The 25,792-nt window shown below is 42.0% G+C and overlaps 2 protein-coding genes across 2 annotated transcripts; both read right to left on the bottom strand.

Moving 5' to 3' along the window:
- Positions 1-228: 228 nt before the first annotated feature.
- On the bottom strand, positions 229-17,102 carry castor1 (cytosolic arginine sensor for mTORC1 subunit 1). The gene is made up of 9 exons (XM_062382702.1): positions 16,648-17,102; positions 11,075-11,145; positions 7,296-7,489; positions 6,885-7,020; positions 4,747-4,870; positions 3,879-3,995; positions 3,499-3,581; positions 2,484-2,578; positions 229-398 (listed from the first exon to the last, which is right to left on the bottom strand). Exons 1-9 carry the CDS (start codon positions 16,758-16,760, stop codon positions 327-329), a joined length of 1,005 nt encoding a protein of 334 aa, XP_062238686.1. The 5' UTR covers positions 16,761-17,102; the 3' UTR covers positions 229-326.
- A 1,242-nt stretch (positions 17,103-18,344) lies between these two features.
- Positions 18,345-25,357, bottom strand: nipsnap1 (nipsnap homolog 1 (C. elegans)). Its single transcript, XM_062381453.1, has 10 exons — positions 24,924-25,357; positions 22,797-22,924; positions 22,009-22,054; positions 21,427-21,521; positions 21,094-21,164; positions 20,834-20,974; positions 19,987-20,018; positions 19,781-19,875; positions 19,057-19,140; positions 18,345-18,930 (listed from the first exon to the last, which is right to left on the bottom strand). Exons 1-10 carry the CDS (start codon positions 24,995-24,997, stop codon positions 18,866-18,868), a joined length of 831 nt encoding a protein of 276 aa, XP_062237437.1. The 5' UTR covers positions 24,998-25,357; the 3' UTR covers positions 18,345-18,865.
- Positions 25,358-25,792: the final 435 nt, after the last annotated feature.

Genomic DNA, 25,792 nt, shown 5'->3' with positions numbered 1-25,792 from the left:
TGTGTGTGTGTGTGTGTTGTGGAGTGATAGTGCATGTGTGAGCGTGTGGGCCTCCCGTCGACTCAGTGCATCCAGCCTTGGAAAGGTGAAGACAGGAGGCCGCACAGACAGACCCCACGTGCACGCCACGAAGAAGCCGTGCTTCTGGTGTTCGTGGGAGTTAATACTGCTGGAGATGCAGCGCTAGTCTAGGCACAGAGTTACCCCCCCCCCCCCCCCCCCCCCCCACCCCCGTTCCTGCTGCTCTGCCCTCCCCACTACCACTGAGGTGGGAGAGTGAGAGGGTGGGAATGGTCAGGGTGGGGTCTTAAGTGGGACTTTGGAGATCAGCTGCTGGCTGGTTCCTTCCTCTGATGCTGCAGCATGTCCGTCACACTCACTATGTCCTCCTCAGGGACCTGGGACAAAAAGAGGTAAAGCGGTGACAGCTTTGTTAGGAGGACAAACTTTAAACCTTAAAACACTGACTTCGCTCACGTGGACGACATTATTCAGAATATTGAGCCTAATCGTTATTTAGTTTATCGTGTTCGCATCATTACGTCTGACGTTATGCCACCAGTTTGGAAACCTCAACCTGAAATAGTTTAATGTGGCATTTTGGGTGTTTACATTTAATTTTGCAAAAGCTACAACTCCTTTATATTTGTCTTGTTACAATATGCTGAAAACTCCGATAGGAAAAGGTCAGAAGACTCCACGTGTCTTTATTTGATTATTGCTTATTCACATATCGACTTTAGTTGGGTTATGCTAAATGAAAAATGCAGTTCACATATATACATATTATATTAAAATCCGATAAACACACCAAAACCATTATTTACAGATCTTTCCAAATCGTCCGCCCTGAAGTTCTTCTCATGAAATTCCCTGGCGCCAGGAGTTCCCCACTGATTTGAGAGAGGGTGCAATGATTCAGACTGATTCAGTTAACATGAGCCAGACTGCGTGTTCAAGTTCATACTCAGGAAGTGTCGTCAACTGCCTCCGTAATAGTGACTACTCCATCCACAGCTCTCTGAATGACTTCCACTCGCTTCTTTCTTCCTCTTTACAGACATGTGGATGACTTTTTGAAATAAATTCCGACATTACCCTGAAAAAGAATAAAAAGAGAATCCCAACGTATAAACTTCAATCATCTCAAGGCTCCTCACAAAGTAAGGGTTGAGACTTGTTATGGAGTAAAACCCGTTGGGTGGAGATTCTGGGTTGATGCTCATCTGCCTTGACCGGTCCGATAGAAACGAAAGGAATAGAAGGAAGAGGAACAGACCGCTCATAAAATCTAGGTCCAACAGATCTGTAATATTGCCACTGATTAAAAGAATCTGATTGCCAGGCAGCTGTGATGCAGAGCTTTTCTCAGAAGTGAATAAGCGGAAGTTTGTTTAATTTTCCCTCGAATGTGGTTTCCTATTGTTAGAACTAATAATGTCGGTTGTTAAAAAACAGATCCAGGACTAATTGTAGAATTACAGGAACAAATAAAGAACTACATGACACCAAACAAGTGGAATGACTTTCTGCGGCTAACACTTTGTGGTTAGGTCCAGTGAGTTGCACACTTGTTTCCAACGCACACGTCACATTGAACACAAATCATTATTCAGCGATGATGGACACTTTCATATTAAATCGAATGAAAATCCATTTGTTTTGTGTAAACGCTGCAGGAACAAAAAAAAGGCCAGTATTAACATCTACGTGTTACTGATGATTTACACATCACGCCTCCACATCACTGATGTGAGTGGAAATCTGCTGATTCAATCTGTTATTCTCTGCGGTACGTTTCTGGGTAACAGGAATACGACGGAAAGAAACTTTCTCTGTAACTTTCAAGATAAACAAAGCGGTAAGAGTTTCTGATGAGTGTGTGGTGAATAGTCAGGAGACCATGAATCTACTCATTTAACCATTGAGTTAACCTCAAGTTCAAACTCACCACATTATTTACATTCTTATACCAAAGAGTCGAGATTAAAGGCAGAAAATTAGAAATATACATTAGGCTGCATTGTGCATGTAATTTATGACCTTCAAAATTTAAATAGTCATGTTTGAGGCAAAGAACCGAAATGAGATCATATGCTGAACAATTTTTCAATCTTCAATCTTCTGTTATCTCTCTATTTGTTGCCGTCTCTGCAGAGCCTGGGCCACACACGTATGAAGGCGATAACGAGGACGGTTCTCAGAACAAGATGTCTGGAATTAGTAGATAAATATTTATCAGCGGTACCGTATTTAAAAATACACTATTTTCCAAATAGGTACATTTCTGATTTGAAATCACCTCCCTGAAGCTTCTGAGTAAACCTCACACGATTCCTGCGGATGGTGACGCGCTCGCTTGTTATCTGTCTGCATCTCACACAGGAAGAGACATGAGCCGAGTGTGATACACGTTTGAGTCAGCTTTAAGTTCTTCGACCTTTGTGAACACCGCAGTAACAACGTGAAGATGTCGGACTCACCAGCGCGTGGTCGAAGCTGAAGGTGCTGATGTAATATGCCGAGATGTCGCTGTCAGCGAGAGGCTGAGAAATCTGGGCGACGATTCCGCACTCGTCTAGAAAACACAGGAGGATTATGAATGTAGGAGTTTGACCGGATGAATTTGACCACATGAATTTGACCACATGAATTTGACCACATGATAACGTCAGGGTTCCCGTGTCTTCGGAGACTTTCCTGACACATCAGGACAGAAATTGTCTGAATCATGATCACAGTTCTAGAGTGTAGACTGGAAATGAGAAGGTTTGCAGGAATTTGACATTATAGATTGTTTCATCAAGCTATAGTCAAAAGATCTTAAGTTTTTGTTGTTTTCATAATAAATATGTAGAGTTTATACATTTACCACATTACGTTTACATGGGAAATATATGTAGCAGCTAAAATACAATTTAAAATTGGATGCATGGGAATGATTATTTATGACTATAAAGTTTCTAGAAAACCTGTCGTCTGGAGCAGAATTGTGAATTAATCTCTGTATAAGTGAAAAACACGAAAGAAGTAACACTTTTGTTTAGTTTCCGCTTACATAAGTTTTCAATCTCTACTCACAAAATAACAAACTATTAATTACACATTAATAATATTAAAAAAAAGACGAACATATAACTTTGACATAACACATGTGCATCAACATTAAGGCTAAAAAACTATGAAAATTATTACACCTGTAATCACATCGATTTTAATATTCGAAGAAACATTTCAGTATTTCTTAGTAAACTGAGGAATTAACATTTCACACAGTCACAGGATATAAAAGATTTCCAAGACGCGATTACTGTGAATCTTGTCTTGACGCCAATAGAGATTATCATTTTCTATGTGACCGAGATAAGTAGTTCCAGAAGCGGGGGGGGGGGGGGGGGGGGGACTGTTGTTGTGTGACTGACATTTATAGTCCTCTATAGTGGACGTAGAATAAAATACCTAACATGTGTGGAGGTATGTGAAACGAGGAGGCCTTACCAAAGCCGAGTGGCTGACCTCCGATACGCACCATCCTCCACAGCTCCCCGGAGGAGCTGGTGAAGAGGAGGTCAGCGGGAAACCTGGAACACAGGAGATCAAGCTTCGTCTTACAAAGACACAAAATCATGCAACAGATATTTCAGAGATGTTCTTCTAGTGATCTCTGGATAAAACGCAGCAAAAAAACGGACTTAATATCTGACAAATATCCGGTTCATTCAACTCGGAGCTTTAAAAATCCTACTTTTAACAGATTTTCTTAATGGCTGGAAAGACTCTTTGGTGTCAGTGTGGAAATAATCCATTAAAAACTGTTCATTTCTATCTGCAGCTGCAATGTTTTAGATTTTATTAAAGCACAAGTTGGGATTCCTCACTGTCTCTGAGCCTCGGTGTCCATCACCAGTGAGATGTAGCCGTCAATGAGGGAGAAGGAGAAGAACTTGATGCAGTCCAAGTCCTGGTTGGCAGACGAGAGTGTGTCCTCTTTAGGGCTGAAGAGGAGGAAGCACATTCAGCAGCATTCGTTTAATTTTATTAACCTGCTTTCATAACACAGTGACAAGGGGCTTTACAATGTAAAAATGAAGGCAAAGCAAGTTAAAAAGCATTTTGAAGATCACACAAGTTACAGGTGAGAAAAGATAAAAATCAAGATAATAAAACAAAAATGTAAAGTAAAGTGCAGAAAATATGTTTTTAAGATAAATGACCAAAATAAAAGGCCGAAGCCATTTATAGTAAAATAACATATGAGACCGTTTACACGGCAAAATAATTTTCAAGATCCAGAGCAAAAACTGTGAGTTTTAAAGGGAAGAGAAGTTTTAACTTTAAGAGAACAAATCACAAAGATGCATATAGGATTTACCTTATTTACATTATTCAAATGCAAAGTAGTTTCATGTGCTTAATATATAGAATATAAAGCAGGATCCAAAAGTCTGAGACTCAAATCTCAGTCTCAAAATCTCAAAAGTCCTGCATAAGCATTAACTTCTATATAAATCTAAGAAATAAATAATAGCTGCATATTACTTTAAAAATGTTCCTGTTTATAAACAATATGTTCATTTTGTGGGTCTAATTTCAAACGTATCAAACATCAAGTCCGATCACATTAAACCGACTGTCACCATTGAGGTGCGACATCAAGCCAATGAGCATCATGAGGACTTTGGATCATGTGCTGCCCCCTTGTGTTTCCCTCTGGTCGCACAGTGACGTGAGCGAGCTGCCGCTCACCTGCTGGAGTAGAAGAGCACGTCGATGAGCGTGGTGGCGATGGACGGCAGCGTGTCCGGGTCCAGGGACATGACACAGAAGTGGTTCTGGGGGATCAGCACCGGATGCACTGTGGGCAGGATCGCTGGGAGGAGGGAGACGGGGACGGTACTGGTTTATACACACAGCTTTTCACAGGGAACAATAAAACAACAAGGTAGATATGTTTAAAACTATTTTTTCTCATATTTTTCGAGGGATTGAATTCAAATTTGAGACCTTTCTAAAAACGTAAACAATGCTTTTCTTAATGCAAAATGTTATTTTTTTTAAATCTGTTTATTTGAGTTCACCCACTGGTTTATAAACATATAAAACTAAATGTACACATGCTTTACCAACCCAAGGTGCCACGCCCCCACTACCCACACAGCTACACCCAGCATAAGGAAACAAAATACAGTCAGCTCTCAAATTAAAAAAATCTGCAGAAATGAGTAGAAATTCAAAGAAAAGGAGAAAATAGAGAAGAGCAGAAGTTATTCATGTTTTCCAGGAAGTGTCTCTTTGTCCTGCTCAAGGTTTTAAAGGTGGAGCCTTTCACAGAGAATCAACAGGACATCAGAGTTGTTATAACTGTGAGTGGGTTCGGATCAATGACCGTGTTGCAAGTAAAGAGTTTTAAACAACTTCCCCTGAAGGAAATAATCGTTCAATGTAGTTGAAAAGTTCCCTTAGGATTTAAAAGCAGTGAGGTCCCACCCTTGTGTCCGTGCGCAACAGGTTCCTCTGGTTATAAAGACATATGATCGCTGTACAAGGATCCACAGACCTGAAACACAGGGTGGTTCATTTAAAAAATGTAAAATGTTAGAAATGTAATTCTATCTCTTGAAAAAGTGGATTTTCAACCTTTCCAGCAGTACTTTAGACCCAGTAACCTTATCGATCCCTTTCCATGATCAGCCCTGAGTTCTGATGTCGGTTCCCTAAATATGTCGAATTCTTTTCATCAAGATTCATGAATTATTCCCCAGGAATTTGGTGAAAGTGTCATAAAACAACTTCACAAGAAAGTGACAAAACGAAATCCTGGATCTGTCCCAATCCACACCCAGATTGAAAGTTTATTTCCCAGCCTTTGTCTGATCTCTTCACAAAGTTGAATGGGCCAGAACTTCACAGTGTGTTCAACCCTGAATGTAAAAATTAAGTTTGTGAGCTTACAAGAATAAATCGTTCCACTTCTCTTCTTCCGTGTTGCAGTGGAGAGCTACCGGCTGCCGGGACGTATGCATACTGGTATGCATTTGGTCCGGTCGCCCCATTAGACTTTTTCTCGCTATTGGTTTCACACAGACCACAGAACAATGGAGGCTTCAAATAACCCAGAGAGGCACAAAGCTGTTGCACGGCTGCCAAGTGTGAAAATAATAACCATGAGGAAGCGCCACTGTTCTCAGAGCTCACACACCGGGTCGGGCTCCACTGTAACGGCCTCTTTATGAAGCCGAGTCATTGTTAGTGTCCGTGGCTTGATTACCGAGGAGGAGCGACGGAGCCCTGCTGCGGATTTGTGGTGGATTTTGTATTCAGAGCTTTTTTAATGGGTTTTAATCCAGTGTACAGTGGGAAGGAATTTGATTTGAAAGGTGAGACAAGGCTGGTTTATAACTCAAGCACTTTGTACAAACAGCCTGAGGGTGGTGCTAAAGGACTCTAAACTGCAACCTGAGACGAGGTGGAGCAGGAAAACACACACTCATACCCTGGTGGCCGCTCAGTAGAGCACACAGCTTCATGAGGCCCAACTAGAGCATCCTGTCCCTCTATGTTACAGAGAGGGATGAAAACAAGTCCTGTCCTTTTTACCGGATCCACTCAGAGATCACAGTCATTGGTTCAGTTGTTTCTTCTTTAACTTCACAACTCTGGTCATGCAAACACAATAAATGCTACACTCCCTAACATAAATGATCTTTCTTCTGTTTTAAACCAACTTCGTGAGTTACATCTTAATTCAGCTTCGGAAACAAACGTCTAAGGGACTTTTTTTTGTCCTTTCTTGGAAATTCATTCAGCCGTTTTAGCGTGATCCTGCCCAGGGGTGAGAACATAACCTCCTAGGTGGAGCTAATAACCGGGTCGCGACCTCTAACCTTCTTTGCCGTTCTTCTGGAGGCAGCCGGAAAAATCCTGGCAGTGCACCGGCTCCGACTCTCCTCCCAGCTCCCTGTAGATGTTGAACTCCTCCTCCAGAGTGCTGACGACGACAGACAGGTCCTTCTCTCGCACCTACACAATACAGATGGGAAGTGTAAACATTGATACGAAGACCTACAAACACACACATTGATCCACCAGCTGCTCAGGGTCAGTACACAGTATTAACGAGTTACTTCAGCTCCACCAGCATGTCCACCACTCATGTACCTGCTGACACCAGCGTCTGTCGGGCCATTATCTATTTTTCCGCCAACTTAACACTTTCACGTTTTAATACATCAACCAGCTTCTCAGTGACCTCAGCTCAGTGGACAACATGCAGACGATATGCACACAGAGCTCACCAGGATGAAGTCGGTCTGATAAGTGGACAGCATGAAGACCGAGACGTGCTGCTGGGCCAGAGGGGCGATGACCGACTTGGCGATCTTGGTCACGCCGACAGCCTGCGAGCTGCTGGAGGCGTTACCGTTCGAGACCACGTTGAGCGGCAGCCAGATGGAGCCTTCTACCTTGAGGTGCTCCGAGGGCTGCAGCTCTGAGAGGGAAGGCAGGGAGACGGGAAAGGTTGTGGGTTTATGTGGAAAAGATCTATGCTAATGTGCAATGGTGAACATGCACAGTCACAGAAACACAAACTAGAAAACATAGAGTTTAAATAATGAGGAAGTTTAATTGGCAGGGAAGGGGAAGAATAAGTGATGCATTGTGGGAAATGCAGGATGCTTTGTTTTTTGAATCTGACTTATAGCAGCAAGGGAAAAAAAAAAATCAGGATATTGATATATTTCCTTACATTTTGCGAAATTTATTTTACATTTTACAATACCCTGTCTTTACATCATTGCACAACAGATATACTAAATATAAAAACAACTTAACAATGGTGCAACTGCCACACTCAGACCAAAACAGATATTCCCATGAGGAGGAGCAAACTCTGCAGCTGCAAAAACTTCCTAAATTGTGAATCTTGTTGATTCAGTTTGTTTAGCAAGTTTAAAAAGGTTTTAAACATTGACCTCTGCATCCATTGATGTCATTCAATGTGCTTAATCATAAATGTTCTGACTCTCTCTGGAGTCTAAGTTTATTTTATTGGTTGTTTTTCCTCACCCCTGTTGTTGGTTCAGGGCAGAGGATGCTGCACCTTGTACAGATTGTTGAGTCATATGAGGCTCAATGAGATTTCTGAATATGTGTATATATATTTATATATATCAGAGAATATGTGATTGATTTAGGAGGATGGCTACATAGGCTTCTTGACAACATTAATGAAAAGTCTTTGAAAATCACCATTACAGACGCTGCTAGTCTTAGCTTTATGTTCTATGTGAGTGTACAAAGCCAAACAAACAACATACTGTAGCTCTAAAATAAACAACTAACTTTCTTCTACATTCAAATTAAAAGGAAGTGAAGATTAATATCAGTCACAAGCAGAAACAGAACCAGCGAGGAGGAGACAGACGATGATCTATCGAGGGGGCGTTGCTCTACTTTCTAAAAGAACAACAATAATTCAGTAGCTTCAGAGTAAAAGCCCTCATTATAACTTTATATCATAAAATGTGCATTTTATATTCATGAAGGTGCAAATCTGTTGTCGGCTGAGCGTTGTAAAGTAGAAACTTCCTCTCCCCCACCTCCCGTTACTTCCTTCACCACAGAGACCTCACATGACTCTATTTATACCACCTGGCCACGGTATAGGATCATGATCCGGAGAGGCCACCAGCACCAGTGTGACCTGACACCAGTGCACTTGTGTGCTCCCAGTAAGGTAGTGAGGAGGGTTTAAGGTTCAGATGAGGCTGTAAACTCCAGAGTGTCTCTGAGCCAAAAGAAACATCAGGATGTTTCACTCTTCTTCCTGAGATGAGACCGAAACTGAAGCAGCCAACAACCTGGGGAACAGGTGTCTGTGCAGGAAGTGAACGGGGAGTGAAGAAGGACAAACTGTGAGAAACCTCTGATTGAGTCTCATTTAGATTCTGAAGCGATTCTGCTGACTTCAATGTGTCTTTTGAGATGTAAACTAAATGATATGTCTAAATTCTTGGGTTGAACATGGCTAACAACGCCACCTAGTGTTTTAGACCTCTTGGGCCTCTCTCTGCATCTTGTTAAAAGGTAAAAACTAGAAAGGTGTTCTCATTTTCCAATCCATGCTGAAACTAAAACCCTAAACCACCACATGGTCTTCCATCCAGAGACGTCCCCACATCCTCTCCAGCTCCTCCACGTTCCCAGACACGGCTGCTTCAGTCTGCCAACGGTTTAAACTCAGTACCACCATGCTCTTGGCCATTAGAAAACTCAGGAGGGGAGAAGCCTGTGTTTACTGCGACCGGAGCAATCGCCAAGATAGACAACCTTTATATCTTAGTTTAAGTAAGCTCATTTGTATAGAGACACTTCAGTTAGAACTTAGCAGTGAACTAACACTGAAAAAAACACTGACTGTATGAGGGGAACTTTCCTCTGATCTTGAATATGCATCTTCTAACCTCCAGAGACGGCTCCAAGTGTCCCGGTCAGGGTTTCATTACAACTCAGCTAACTGGAAACATTTCATGTTTTCAAAATGTTGTCTCCCTCCTGCAGTGAACACTCTATTTTCCTCTTTCTTCGCTCCCCTTCAAAGGCTCACTGTTCTGGTTTGTCACAGACGGCCCCTTGTGGCTGCGCTACACCGGCTTTCACCTCTTAAAATAGGCACTCAGCTACAAGGAGGCCGAGGAGGACAGAGGGAGAAGCAGGGCGCCCCGAGGCAACATGTGTCTCCACACATAGGGACCAGATATAGAGATGGGACTTCAACTTGTACACAGAAAGTTATAATGTTCACGAGAGTGTTCACAGGCAGACCGGCACATTCTAGATGTTAATTATCTAAGGTGGCCCAGTTCGGTCAAAACACAATCACATTTCACAAAACACAACAGGATGATAAACCTTTTTCATGTCACTTTTTAAGCAGGATTTTCTGAAATGTTCTTGTGTTTCTTGTGTTTCTGATTTGTAAACATTTCTCCAGATTGTAGAATCTATTTTACAAATGAAGACAGGAACGTTTTGGCAAAAACAAAATTGAATGCCAATCGAACCAATCTCCGACACACTCAAAAGGTTGAATGTGTTTGTGCGTTGACCGTAGAAAATTTGCACTTGAAAAAACCATCAGTGCAATAAAAACTACGTAAAATGACAGAAACCATCCTGCGAACAATATATTTGTTGTGCACTCTTTAGTTTGGTCTTTATACAAAGTCCATGGTGTTGACTTGAGTGTTTTACCCTTGTGTGTCTACTAACGTGCACTAATGCAAATTCATGTCTCACTAAAATGTTTTACTAGAGCAGCTTCAACCTTGTTTCCCAATGAACACACTGCACCTCTGATAAGTCGGAAGCAGATCCTCAAAAGGGGAAGCTGGACGTAAGGACAATCTTTACCATGTATTTGTGAAACCATTTCAAAGTTACTTTTAGCTCCACTTACATCAACCTCACAAAACATAATTTCCTCACACAGCTTTTTCATGTCATGGTTGTCTACACCCATCCTACCACACAAGGGGGGCGAGGAAGGAAGGAAGGAAACTTGCAGCGGTGAAACAACAGAATATTGTGGCTCAACACAAAACTACACACGAGGTTCATGACCATGTTTTGTGTATGTTGCAAGTTCGGAAAAGAGAAAAGGTTGTGTGGTTGGAACGCTTGAGGAGCAACTCACAACTGGTAAAAACTGATTGTGTGCAATTGTTGAGCCGACTCCATGAAGAAGGACTGAGTGTTTGGGATAAAAAACCCTTTGCCTTGTTAAAAAAGCACTCAAGCTTTTATACTTCAGTGAGGAGACGAGTGGAGAAGGTCAAATTGATGCAGAGCACGACTCTCAAACTCCACACCTCGCCTTTTAATGCAGGCTTTTCAATATCAAACAAGTATCGTTTAATTTCTGGTATCATTTATGTTTCTGCACAATGTTACAGTTTATATACTGCTTGTAATCTAGCTACCAAACATGATACTAGACAGATTAGTATATGGTCCAGTTTGGGACTGGAGTGGGAGGTACTGGTGTGGATGTGCCTGCTCAAGGGCGTTTTACCTTTGAATCCTTCCTCGTCAAGGACGACTGTGTAGTTCTCTGGCGTCTCTGTCAGGCTGAAAAACTTGCATCTGAGACAGAGGGAGGAAGAACAGACGGAGAGAGGCATGCGGTTGGAAGTTGATAGAACATGAAAGCAGGAGATGAGGAGGAGGGGAAGAGGAAGGGGGAGAGAAAGAGAGAGAGAGAGAGAGAGAGAGAGAGAGAGAGAGAGAGAGAGAGAGAGAGAGAGAGAGAGAGAGAAAGAGAGAGAGAGAGAGAGAGAGAGAGAGAGTGGAAGATCTGTGTCATTCATTGTGTGTAAATGCATCAAAGATCATAACTTTCTCAAACATCTCTGCACCGGAACCACTGAGTTCTGCAGGTCTGCAAAGCTTCAAGTCGTCCGTTTGTCCAGACTCTTATGCAATCTGCTTCTGGAATCAAACCAGTAGGATTCAATATTTGAAAAGTCTTTGGTGCACTGTTCAAAATGTACAAAGTAAATACAGGAAAGAAAAGAGCAGATGATATGAAGTAGTTGTGTTTTGTTTGGGATCTTTGAGCCGCTCTCCTTTAAATCCCTTGATCACATTTTACTTTGCCTCCTCTCTCCAGTTTGTGTCTTCGTTGGGCTCGGGGCCAAAAGCATTTGTTTTCAAAGGCCTCTGCTTGGTCGGCTACAGTGCTACAGTGCTCGCTTCTTTTGAATGTGGCCTTTGTGAAATGTTCAAAAAAACAGAAAACACAGGGCTGCAAGGAGGGGGGGGGGGGGGCGTAAAGGGGGGGAGGGGGGCAATAGGCCCATCAGATTCAGACTGGGGGACAAACTGGGCAGTGAGATGCACATTTTCCTGGATTGCATCTGATTGCAAGGCCAATATTCTCTGTTTCTGGACTGGAGACATTTTGCTTGTTTCACTTCCATATGTTTGGTATAAAAGTAAAAAAACAGAGACTGGAGTGGAGCTAAATATTGTGTTACTTAGGAGATGGACCCGGCCCTCAAGCTTCTTGGTCTGTCCGAGTTGTCATGCTGCTAATGACAAACTGAAGCTACAGATTAAACCTTCCAGAAATCTGACAGAACACACAGCCACTGAGTTTGTACTGCTTTTTATTTTTTGCTAATTCATTTGTGGGCGTCTTCTCTATGTCTTCCCTTGAGTCCCTTAAAAGGAAGTCCTACATATTCCTGTTTTCTTAATAAAAGAAAAACCACCTCTCTGGAGATACACCTTCCTCTTCCCTCTGCTTATCATTACAGCAGGAGCCTGAGAGAGACGGCAAAACTGCAGAGTCAGCAAAAAGTGAATCCCTTCCATGAGACGGGACAATCGCGCCACAGAGAGCCAGAGAACACTGTAACTCTAACTACCAGCTGTGTTGGCAAGCTCGGCCGCGCCATTGTGTTATAATACCCCCCTCATTTCCTGTGGACCCTTCACCTTCCCCTGGTTGCAGTTTCCTGCAGGTGGTGTACGCCGAGCATCTACGCCCCCTGGGTGGGGGGTGTTTTTTGGAGGAGGCAGCAGAGGTTCTTATATTGCACCTGCAAGGCGGCTCAGACTGGTTGTGTGCAACCGGGGGAAATCCATCTGTGAGATGACTTGTCTTCTGCATAACGGGGAACAATGTTGCCTAACAATGTTTACTTCTATTCACAATAACTGCTCAACCCTCTTCTTCATCAGCCCACAGTCTGACCCAAAGGCTTCTTATGAAACCAAGAGGAGGAGAACACTTTGACACCTCTTGTTGAAGAAATGCAAAAAGGTAGTTTCCTCCTGTTTACATCAGAAACTGAATCTGCTCAACTATACATCTTGAGATGAGACTGGGTTATTTTCAAATGAGGGTTGGATGGTTTTGTCAAATCCATGCATATGGAAGTTTGAAGGTCTGGGAACTCATCCCCAAAACAAAGCTTTCGGCCCTCACCCCTGAATCCACCCTCGCCTCCACATGAACACCTGAAGGAGAACCAGACCAGCGGAGGACACAGTGTCTACGGGTTGGGTTAAGTTTATTATGCACATTATAGTTAATCATTTACAATCATCATAATTGAACATGTCCATCAATTACACTTGCTGACAAGCTTTCAGATTCCACCTCTCTTAGGTGAGACATTTGAAGACACGTCTTTAGGCCGTGGAAAACAATGATTAACTGACTGACAGCACGCAGCAAAACAAGCTCCCTTCCACTGGAGCATGAAGGGACATGACGAGGAGGAGACCGACAACCACCGAGAGGAGACGAGGAAGCAACAGGTCGCCAGGGGAAGATGAAAACCCAGCACACAACAGTCTGGACTTTGATCCGAGCGACGGGCGGTGACGGAGGTGAGGGAGTGAGGGCCGCCGGTGGTGCAGAGCGACTGTTTGCGATGATGCTCCAGCTGAGAAAACACGATAAGAGCGAAGCAAACTGATGTTGAAGTGCGTGTGGAGCCTCGAGCTATCAGCCAATCGAGAGCGGCCGACCGAGCTGCCTACAGCCACACAGCGTTCTCATGGGCTCCACTTTTCTTTTTTAGAACAAAGGGGAAAGTTTTTTTTCTTGAAATCGCTGCTTGTTATTAGAGGGTGGGAGAGAGAGGGGAGGGATTGGGGGGAGAGGGGGGGGGGGCAGCCTTGTGTACATGAGGGGACCGAGAGCCCCCAGACCTCGACTGATCCCTGAAGCAGACAAGTGGAAAACTCCCCGCTGCTTCTGGATCAGCTGAGGCATTGTTCCGAGCCGGGCTCTTGTTAGTGAGCTGCCCAGAGAGGAGGACTGTGTGGAGCCTGCAGGGCTGCAGCCACACCACAGCCACGCCGATTCATACTGGGCTCATACTGGGGTTTAAATTCTACCACACCCACAGACTCCAAACAGCCATAATGGACAATGCACGACTACAGGTCCCTGCTCCAGGATTCATTCACATCTTCGGCTATTTCATAGAATCCAACCATATGTAGCAGAGGCCTAAGTGCACACAGCTTTGCAAGAGAGCAGGAAGATACACAAACACACAAATTCCATTAGTTACTTATTAACCTCGCTTTGATATCAAACCAAGAATGCCCGACAAAAGGATTCAACCAGTGCATTACTATCTTGTTTTATTTAACTCAACAGTATACGATTCAGAAACACGGCTGATATTCTGATAACAGACATCTACCAGGTTTTGTGGAAGACCTTTGATTTTGTGTAAGGTTGAGACAAACCAAGAGACGGGGACAAAACCAGGGACTTCTTGTCAGAGATAAAGAAAAAGAATCCTCACTTTTGCTGACGTTTCTCAAATATCTTCACAGTGTTTGACGAATTGTTGCCTGAATAACTACGAGCACGGCCGAGCCTCACAGATTAACACAGGAGCTGATGGAGCGCAGGCTGTGCCTCATCCAATAGAAGTCATTTCCACAAAGATGTTGGATGTTGAATGAGATGTTGGATGTTGAGTGAGCTGTGGAATCAGTGCTCCTTCTCATAACATGAAATCGTCGGGTGGCCGTGGCCCAGCAGGTAGAGAGGGTCATCCAGAAACCACAGTGGTGTGATTCCGGGCTCTTCAAAATCCCTAATGGCCCCCCCCGACGCTGTGCTGATGAGTGTGTGAAAGCTAAAGTGCTTTGTGAATGTGTGTTAATGGGAGAACACTACTTTAGACAGTAGAGTGCAATATAAATTCAGTCCATTGCACTTTAGAATCATAACATTTTAAGTAAACACACACAATTACATACATGCATTTATACTAAAAACAATACAGCTGCATCTAGGAGCGGGAACGTAAGTCAGTTAAGGTGGTGGGAGAACTATCGGAGGAAGATCTGCATGTTTACTGAGGAAGCTCCTGTCTCCTGGAAGCCGTTCCCTCTTAACACTCTGCTCACGACTGCTCTCACATCACGTTGAGAGCGGAGCTGTTCTGATGAATGGCAGGGGCCGGAGAGAGGGAGGACGCCCAGCTGAGGCAGCCAGCCCTGTGTTTGTTTTTCTGTTTGCTCTGTGGTTGTTTTGAGTTGCCGCTCTTGCATCAGCCATTAAAAAATAAAGAAAACCTGCTTCAGATAAAAGAACAGGAAAAACCAGGCAAAAACGCATCAACACAACCACGACGATGACATAACTGAGCAGCATGCACGACAACACACACGGGCTGCTAATCCCAGCCTCGGCATGCTCTCGCTGTTTCTGGTTCACTGGGAGCTCACTTCGTTTTCCAGCCAGACACTGAATGATTTAAAGAGCCTGTTTAAAATTAAAGTGTTGACTCGTTCTTTAGAAACACAACACTGCCTGTGAACCTGTGCTGGTGCAACTCGGGGGCTAGTTACACAGTGACCAGTTGTGTCCTTAGTACAGACGTGTACGAGGGGGGGTCATCGTGACACATGGGGGGCGGGGCATCTCATGACCGACTGTTCTACTGGAAGAGATGCTTGTGAGATTCAAATGGGAAGATATCGACAAGAAGTGTTTTCCAGGGTCACGATCCCATCATGCATCATGTTTACAGAGAGACTGGTTGATTAAAGGGCCGAGCCGCACAAACAGGATGCTCAGATCCTCGAGGACGGGGTCATATCGGGCATCACAGGAGAGACGGCTGACGTTTAAACTCCATCGGCGTCCCGCAGCACGAGCAGCAGCTTGAGGACAGATGTGGAGCTCATCTTCAAGCCGTGCACATGTGGGGCAACCACAGAGAAAACACACACTTGCATAACAATGGGAGGAAATCCAGGGATTAACTGAGAACTGGTGCCGGGGACAAACACACGAGATCCGGACGACATGCTCTCCGGTTCACGGAGGTCAAAGGTCACGGCCATGCTGCAGAAAAAGGATCCAACCAAAGTACAGGCTGTGTGTGGAGTCAGGAGCCACTCTATCCTTCTTTAAAGCGTGTTGTTTTAGCATGTGTACCATTAGCTGTTCGGTCGAGTGCCTAAATTCTTCTGTTGCTTTCGCCTCTTTGAAAAACAGTTGGTTGCAATGAATCATGGGATATCTTGGTTTGGTAAGGATCCACCTGGTGGAGCCTCTTTTGGAAGGACGCAATTTGTCGACCTTATTTTGAGAACCCTTCAAATCGGGACAGACAAGTCGAGCCACTGACACGCAGCCTTTGAAGGAAGCGGCCCCAAATTGAGACCCAGCTACAGTGGAGGGGCCATATGGTAGCATGCATCAGAGGCCATTCAGTAAATGAGGTCTTAGTTTTCGTGCAAACAGGGATAGGACACATAAAGCATGCTATCTATCCATCGATCTGCACAGTGAGAACGTGTTCTGCAGGGGTCTCCTCTCCCGGTTGATGTGCAGTTTTCCCAACATGACCAACGTGTCACAAACTAACTTGTGCAATGGAGTGACTCCCTGGCAGCCAGAGCATCATTCATGGGAGCAGAGCAGGACATGCACAGGCAAATATCTGAGGAAAGGCTCAGTCACCCAATGAATGGAGAGGCTCTGCAGGTTATCTCAAATATCCGGACTGGATTACACACAGACACAAACACACACACCCTCTCTCTCTGTCTCTCTTTCTCTCTCTCTCTCTCTCTCTCTCTCTGGACCAGTCTTCTTACCGTGTCCTGTTCCGGAGGAAGATCAGCTTGATCAGCGGGTGTGTGAAATTCACCAGCCCGTTCTTGGATATGCTGGTGACCCGGAGTCTGTGGTCCAAGATGTGCAGATCCATGTTGTCGGTGGGGGAGCGGTGCAGTGTGTGTGTGTGTGTGTGCTTGCGCGTGCGTGTGCGTGTGTGTGTGAGAAAACGCCTCCTATCTGTCTCGTATCATCCAGATGTTGAACTCGGGCCTGATGTTGACGGTTTCAAGCTCCAGGTTCCGCTGATCTCGAGTCAGAGACGACAAACAGTCTCCGGCTCCTTCCACTACTGTATATTCAAATGCAGGACACGCCCCCTCCTCTTAAAGCTGCAGGAGCCCGTCACGTGTTTCAGAATAAAAGATTTAATGATGTGGGTAAAACGGGAGGATTTTATTAAAGGAGCGAGTTTCATATACTGGAGAAACGAATCTACTGTTTCTTCTGATTCAATGAAAAGGGATTTTTGTTTTTGTGAGGTTAAAGAAAAGGTGCTGTTCAGCATTTTTCTTCTGTATGACGTAATTGTCTGTTTTCAGAGGAAATTCCAATCTGCAGTCGTTTTGAATAAAAAAAAAAAAGAATTTCTCTTTTTGTGAGAAATATATCTCTGAATTAATAAGATGCGTGTTTGTGATTATAAGAGGGGGGACAACTCACTGCTTTATAAAAGTATATAAGATCATTTTATTTTTTCACAAGAAAAACAGTAACCCAGCTTTTTTCCTGCAAGCAACCAAACTAACCCTGTTCTTTCAGTCGTTTTTCCTGAATTGGTGAGATGAGTTTCTGTTTTTATTAGAAACAATTCTGCTCTTTTTTTCCTCTCTTTTTTGTTTCCATGCATTTCACTCCGGATCAGCTGCAAATTGATTTGTGTTTCATTATATACAAACTTTGTTTTCATCCCACAGACCCTAATGCCAGTCCTCACCTCCACACTAACACCTCACAACACTTTGGTGTCCGTGTTATCATCCAGGTTGAATTACAGGCTCCTCTCCAGACCGATCTTGGTCTAATGAAATTAAAATGCTTGTAGGATTATCAATTGATGGTCTACTGGTTTTCGTCCCCTTCTGTCCAGTTCCTGTGCTCATTAGGTTTTGATGTGCTTTCGTATACCTTCATCCTTACATCTCATGCATGTGCAAAGCCAGCTTCTTACAGAAATAGTTTGAAAGGTTTGTTGTAGAATCTCCCTGGTCTGCACAGACAGCGATTGGGCATCATCACCAAACATCAGACACTGAGCTAGTTGATGCTCTCATGTCTGAATGGAAGGAAACCTCAGCTGCCTGGTTCCAGATTCTGCTGGGAAGCCTTCACAGAAAACATTGCAGGGGCCCACGTGCCCAGAAACAAAATACACAGGTTGGAATAGCAGATGTGTGCATAATGCCTTTCCTTCTTCCTTCACCATTCAGACCATTGTACATTTTCTTGTTCCTTATTTGTTTTCTTCTTTTTCCTGGTCTTTTTGTTTTTAATTCAATCACGTCTCAGTAATTATTTTAACAGCTGTAATGTCTCTTCGTTATAAATGGAAAATATTTCAGAAGGATAAAAATGTTGTTACTATCAGATGTAGCCTCGAAAACTTACTGACTCCCAAGATGCAGTTTCCCTGTTCAAACATTTTAGTGTAACACTGGTGATATAATTTATGACACAGTTTTGTATATTAGACAGCTTTTATTTTGAAATCACGTCATTTCAGAGTGGAAAGTAAACATGTGCCCCTCATCACATCTTTGGTTATTGTAATCATTACAATGATCATATATTCTATTGATTGAGGTAGTAGACAAGCTTTATTTGATTAAACACTAGATTCACAGTAGTGAAACTTGGTGTGATTCTTTGGCTACACACATTAAAACGCAGACATAAAAAAAAAGCTGGGATTATTTTTCACAGTGAAAAACAAACTCATCAGTCATGATTCAAACAAAAAGCACCATCTCAGGCTTGATAATCCTAATGTAAATTACTCTCATTAGCGCAGTTCTACGTATGCTATGTCCTTTTTTCTATTTCACAGATTCAGTTTGTCAATGCTTGTTCCACAGACTTGACCTGAACACAGCAACACAATCAGTAGGATCAGGATCGTTCCACGTTGCTCTGGCAGTCGGTGAAAGAGTGGTGGTCATTCTGTTGTTTGCAGTTTCAGTCTCTCTCTCTCCCTCTCTCTCACTGTAATGGTGAACTCTTGGTGGGAATCATTATTCTAGACTCCATGCTTCTAATCAGAGGCACTGAGGACAGAAAGACAGAGACAGACATGTTAGAGTTAAAAACGTTGTTGTTTTGTTAAAACAACACAGACATACTGGACGTTTCTATTTCCATTCCACTTTTCCTTGCCCTTACTGCAGCCCTACCTGTGTAATACACATTTGAATCCCATCCCTCCTTCAGCCACGCAGAGTTTCTCGTCTCCTCCCGGGATTCGAGGCTTTCATAGGCTGTAAACAAGAAAACATTATCAAACCACAGAATCACTGCATGTGTATCAGTCTAATGAAACACTGGAAAATAATCTTATGAACTTAATTAAACTAAGTTAATAGAGCTGAAGAAACTGTAATTCTAAATAATGCAATGTTTTTCATTTGGCCTGAGTTGTGTCGTTGGCACAAGACTGTAACTTTAAGTCCTTTCAAGCTTTTTGTTTTGTTATTTTAACAATACTAGATACCAAACACCTATAAAATGGTGGTAAATGAATGAATGTAACCCCATTTAAACAGGTTAGTTTGTAACCCTATCATTATCTCCCGACCTTCAGTTGTACATAAGTTGAACACCCTGTGATACAGTCTAAATATATATATATACACAAATACTTCATCTGCCTGTCTTGTTTCATTTCTTCCTTGTAAAGCACTTAGTAACATTTTGAGAAAAGTATTAAACAACAATGTCTTATTATTATTGTAAATAATGCAACAAACATGTATTTCATTGTTCTCAAGGGTTTAGTATTGTATTACTAATATTACACTTTTCACTTTTCCAAGACCAAACAACCACGAGTGACCTCCTGTGAATCTGTTTTAATTCATTAAATCAATCTAAATGTTATGTAGATTTGTGTTGACTCACCCCACAGGTGATGAACAACGTACAGGTCACCGATCTGGGAGAAGAAGCCGCCCACTGCCTCACTGTTCTCCTGTCGGTACTTAATGGCCCTCGCCCTGTAGAGATGATAATTTCCTCAAATGCTTAATGCTTCATTTGGAAAAAAAGTTAAGACAGTTGATATGATTTATAGTTTAAAGTTCTAAATTAAGCGTTTTGGATCTTACCAGTGGTTGCCCCACTCGATCATGGTCCCAGGCTGAAAAACAAGTCAAGAGTTCAAACATTAACATTGTGCAAAATATTAGAATTTAAAAGTTATGAAACATATGCACTGCAGTGTGTTAATAATGAAGTAGTGAAAATAGATTCTGCCAGCCGGAGTGGTGATGAGTTTTCAGTAAATAAAGATAATGACTTCATAGCCTCTTCAAATCAACAAGGAATAAGTGAAACCTTAGCAATGTGTAACCATATTCAAAAGGTCCAGTGTGTAAGATTCAGGTGAAAGGGATCTATTGGCAGAAATTACATACAAATTAATCCTAGTGATGTTTTCACTAGTGTGATCATCTAAATTGGACCTTTTATATTTAAATACTTTATATTTAAATACTTTATATTTACATCAGAGTGGGTCCTCTCAACTGTGGCCGCCATGCTTTTTACAGTAACCCAGACTGGACAAACTACACCTTTTGAGTTTTTATAAGAACTGAATGTTTCCACAGGTTCTCTGTCATGTCTGGAAGGGGAGGGGGAAGTGAGGGGTATTCAGCTGCAACATGACACTTCACCACTAGATGTCACTAAAGTCCACACAGTGAGCCATGTTTGACTGAAAGTGTACAATATGCCAACGAGGCAGGCATCCGCGTGAAGTGCTACCTCAGTGGGCTCCAGACATTCAAGCTGTTTTAAAAGCAGATGTTAACCCTTTCAAGACAATATCAATAATAACAGTTCATATGGTTTCCACTCAGTTGATGTATAAGCTTTTCTTTAAATGAGAGTTTACATATCTGAAGCACATGTCGGTCATTCAATCTTTATTTGTGACGTAGGTGTGGATACCTTGAGTTGATATGTTCGCATTTCATAGATGTTTGGTCCTGGTCTGGGCAGAGGTTCGTTCCAAAAGCTGAACTCCAGAAGAAGCTGGTTTCTCCTAGAAATCAACATTTTCGCCCTCTCTTTCCGAAATTCTAAATACTCCTGAAGAGAGACGATGAAATAAATATTTACTGTACAGTGCTTTTCTACTGTGACAGTTCTGGAAAGATAAAACTCAAATCAGTGGAAGGTGGACTTTAACTACTGCTTTTGTAACAAACCTTGTTGTTGTTCAACTTCTCCAGACATTCAGTCAAGGCTGGGTAACCTCCCTTGTATCGCCACAGATGCACTGCAGAAAAAGAACAGCAGATGTCACTGTAGGACTGTGTGGGGACTGATGCCACCCACACAGGCAAGAGAAGCAGAACCTCCACCACCCTGTGTGATCACTTTGTGACTGAATACACTTCAGAGAATATTACACACTGTAAACACTGAAACTAAACTCAAAGACGCGTGTGAGGCCTTAAACCAAACAATACATACAGGAAATAAGGAAACAGGATTTATCATGAACTCTCTGTCCTGTTTTCTGTCCCTCAGCGACTCACCAGCTTGATCCTGTTCTCCGTACCAGGTGTTCCAGCTTCCCACCACCTCACATGGGTAGTCCTGGTCCTGATGGAGCCTGTTTTGCACCTCAGCCCTAGGGTCAGCGTAAAATAAGTAAATACAAACTCTTAACTCACACACAAACACACACATTCCCTGAATGTGGGTAATCACTGTCACTTCACCATCATGACCAACTAGAGGGCACTCAGACAGCAGAAACACTACGATTATCCAACCCTCTACTACACCCAAAGACAATGTTCTAATTTTCTTTATTTTATGCTAAATTAATCTTATGATTCTGCAATAATCCCATTACGATGGAATAAAGACTATCTTGTTAAATGTGGAAATCCTAAACTTGAGTCTTCAATTAAATAGAATCAGCTGGTACTTGGTTCGAAAAATATATATAACCATAACCTGATTATAGAAATATGGGCTATGTACTAGATCTTTTCTAAGATATTATTGCGAGTAACCAAATAATTTAAGCAAACATATTGAACCCATAACCTGTTGGATTGATGGATTTGATCTGGTATTACAGAGAGTCTTTTAAAAGTGAACACACTTACTCCAGACTGTTGTACGCTTCCATGCACTCTGGCTTGATATTGTGAACTTAAAAAAAAGAAAAGAGAGAAAGATTCATAGACCCGGACTATGGTAGTTTTTTTTTTAAATACAAGCAACAATCAAATTCTTCAACAAAGTAATTTCACACTCCAATTCAGCAAAGACTTCTATATACAAAAACGATTTGCCTTCAATAGGTTATAGGCTACGGCTGATAGAGAGTTCAAATTGAAATCCCCACATGGTGTGACGTACCCCGTGAGAAACATCAAAGCTCAGGGAGAGTGATAGATTTCTCAAGGAGACACAGTTAGGACAAAAGACTGGAAAGAAAACCAGACAAAAAGGTTCTGATGTCGCTTATAATTCTTTGCAGACTTGAAACCTCATGCTTGCTCAACTTGTTGCTGCCTATTTGAGACGCATGCATAACAAATAAGCTGTTACGGAGCGGTCTGTGCCTCCAGGTTTCTATGAGGCCATAAAGGCCAGTTTGGATTGAATTTATGTATTTAGCCGTTTTCCAAAGGGACACATGGATAATCGATGGATGAGATTTTAAGCAGAATCCATTTCATTACAATAGAGCTGCTCTCAGACATGCACTGAACTCTGGGTATTCTCCAGAGGGGCTGTGTGTGAGAGCGCTCACGTAACATCAGTTGCTCCCGACGTTCTCCGAGAGCATGTCAACGTGCTGTAAACAAGAACTTCACTTCTGCGACCTCACGCTTAAAAAGAAATTCACCCTTCACTTTGTAAGAATTTTAGAAGGTCTTGTGCCTACATTGGATTTTGTAAAGGTTGCTGGTCTCCCTCTTTGACAGCAGGTTGGAGTGGGCATCTTTCCTGGCATCGACTTTGTGCACAAATAAGGAACGAAACCAGCCTTTGTCGCTGTTCTCTGAAAACCTCCTACACAGGAACGACATGAAAGAAAGTTTCACAAAGGCTCAGAGCAACAACAGCAGAACAGCAGAGAAGTTGTAAATGGGAAAAGAGAAAAACTTAAAAGGAACATGAAGATGTGCATGACATATGGACTTAAAGATAGTCATGCTAATATGCTTTGATATAAAAAAAAAAACAGGCATATAGTATGAGTGAGTGTGGTAGAGTCTCTGGCATCGGGAATATCATCCACTTTATCAGCTACTGTTACAATCTAGCAGGCTCCACTCAGTAAATGAACGTGACTGTCGCTCTATCTCAGTCACAGAGCGGAAAAATAAAGATATGAATCAGTGAGTGTGTGTTCAGGCTGCGCTTATAGAGCTCTGCCAAAAAAAACCTGAAGAAGACAACTGGAAAAAGGCCCAAAATACTCCAAAAGTTGCAAAGCATGTTGTTTTAAAATTTGAGGGTAAAAATGGGAAAAATAAATTAAACTGTTGCCTTTATTTTGAAATAAAAGCTTCAAATTAAAAGAAAAATTGGATAAATAAATCCTTCGATTAAAATCAAGAGGAAAGCTGCTTCACTTTTGATATGCTGGAAATCACTCAGCTTGAAATCAAATCCAAGGACATTTCATTGACTTGATAATATTTGAAACCAAGTCCACATTAGGGAGAACAGTTGGAGTGGGCCCACTCGTGGATTAGGGATCTGTACATTACGCACATGTTCACCCTCATGTAGGACTTTCAAGGCCGTCTGTTAAGTCACAAATGATTCCTAAGCTTTTTATTTTATTATCCTGAAATAGACAAACTTTCAAGGTCAGTGGGACGTCTTTGTTATTAATAACCTCATGGGCCACTGGCTTTTTAATTGGGATCTATAATTAGAAATGAATTTCCCATGGCACCCTCACCTAAAAACAACAACAACAACGTCAAGAAAAACTTCAAATTCAATCAGCCACAGAGGAAATACACACAATGCAGAGGCAGAGATAAGTTAACATGATGAAGCTGTGTTCTATGTTTGGTTTAGTCTAGCTTTAGAGAACAAAGTTCAGAGGTGCTGTCAATGAATAGAGCTGCTTTGCGAAAACACACAGTTAAATAAATGTTTGTAAATTTCTGAAATCTTTCTGCATTTTGGAAGATACTAAAATGGTACATTTCACAACCGATATAGCTTGACTTGTCAGAATTTAACTTCATCATCACAAAGAGGCTGAAGATTCTGTAAAATACAGATTGTGCGGTTTGGGGGAAATGAATAAAGGGACATTTAATAGTTTTAAAATCATACTTAGACCTCATTAGAGCAGGTCCTGATCAAAAATCCCTTCATCCAGACATGCCAAACTGGACTCATTTATCACAGAGAGGCTTAACATGCCTTAAAGCACAATTTAAGATTTGGGAAAATGCAAAAAAAGGACATTTCACTGCACTTTTCCCACAAAGACCACATCTAACCAGTTTCATATTCTACAGCCACTGTATCATGACTCATCATATCTAAACCAGATGAACCCACAGATGCTATATAAACTTTAAAAACACAGTTTGTGATTTGGGAAGTGAAAATGCACAAAAAAGGGACATTGCACTGCGTTTTGTTTACACTTTGGAAAACATCACACCAGGCTCTTATCAAAAAACATTATATCCAAACTTCTGGACTAAGTAAATCAGTAAAGCTTAAAATATAAAATTCTTTCAGCTGAAACGAATCGTAGGCTATCTTTAGAATCGTGGCTAGATAAAAAAGTTGTGGATCGAAGTAAAGTGAGCTAGCTTAGCGGTTAGCAAACAGACAAGTCCTGTTTCACTATGTTTCAGTTTGGGTGTTTACTTGCAGCAGTAACCCACCTGAAGCTAACTGACGCTAACTGACTGATCACTACTGACATTAACTAAATCTACTGACAGCAACTCGCTCGAGGCAGCAGCTTCCGTGTTGTGCACCACTTCCGGGTTCGGATTAAAAACTCCGTTAGCTATAAGAACCGTCTCACCTGCTCGCCTGCTGCATGGAGCCCCTGAACCACATCTGTCCCCCGAGGCGCACGGAAGAGGACACTGCCGCCATGTTCCACGCTCCAGAGACACGGAGACACTGGGAGACACTGGGATATGGAGACACTCGGTGCTGGGGTTAATGTTTACCTCCGGTCAGCGGAGGCCAGGCGAGTTTAATCCGGTTCAATCGCGCTCACGAGCGGATTCACGCGACGTTCACCCGCCGGAGGTTTAAAAACACACGTGACTCGGTGACGCAGGACGTTTAGTCGATCAGACCCGATTAGTCGAGCGTGTCTGAGAATATAATTATAGTCTTTATTATTATTAAAAAAAAATTGTTTGATGTTATTATTTTACATTTATAATGTATTGTATACTGTCTTCTTGTCAGACGTAAACCTATTTTGTAAATATATATTAATTTAGTGTATATTTTTATGATACATTTTACAATCATGTCATGTTGTGTGTATATCCTTTGAACTACCAGTATTTAATAAATAGTTAAGTCACAAAGGTAGTACAACCAGAAGTGAGATGACTCATTTCAAATAGTCAAACTTAAATAAATAAATTATTACTTTAATTATCTTCACAGATTCTATGTATAACTTACTGTTTTATTATTTTACAACCATTTCATGTTTTTTGTAGGCTAATATCTTAGATAAATATTCAAATTATTACAAAGTTTTCAACCATCATGTTATGTGGTTTGAATACATATCTCTTCATAGATTCTCTTCATCTCTTCTACATTTTACTGAGAGTGCGGTCATAAAGGAAAAGTAATATAATATTAATACTAATAATAACTTTATCTGTGAAGCACTTATATAAACAAGGTTACAAAGTCCACCAC

This window comes from Platichthys flesus, chromosome 3 (assembly GCF_949316205.1).
Source record: "Platichthys flesus chromosome 3, fPlaFle2.1, whole genome shotgun sequence".
In the NCBI taxonomy this organism is placed as follows: Eukaryota; Metazoa; Chordata; class Actinopteri; order Pleuronectiformes; family Pleuronectidae; genus Platichthys; species Platichthys flesus.
Note: the sequence above shows the minus strand (reverse complement) of the source record. Positions and strands in the feature narration are given on the sequence as shown.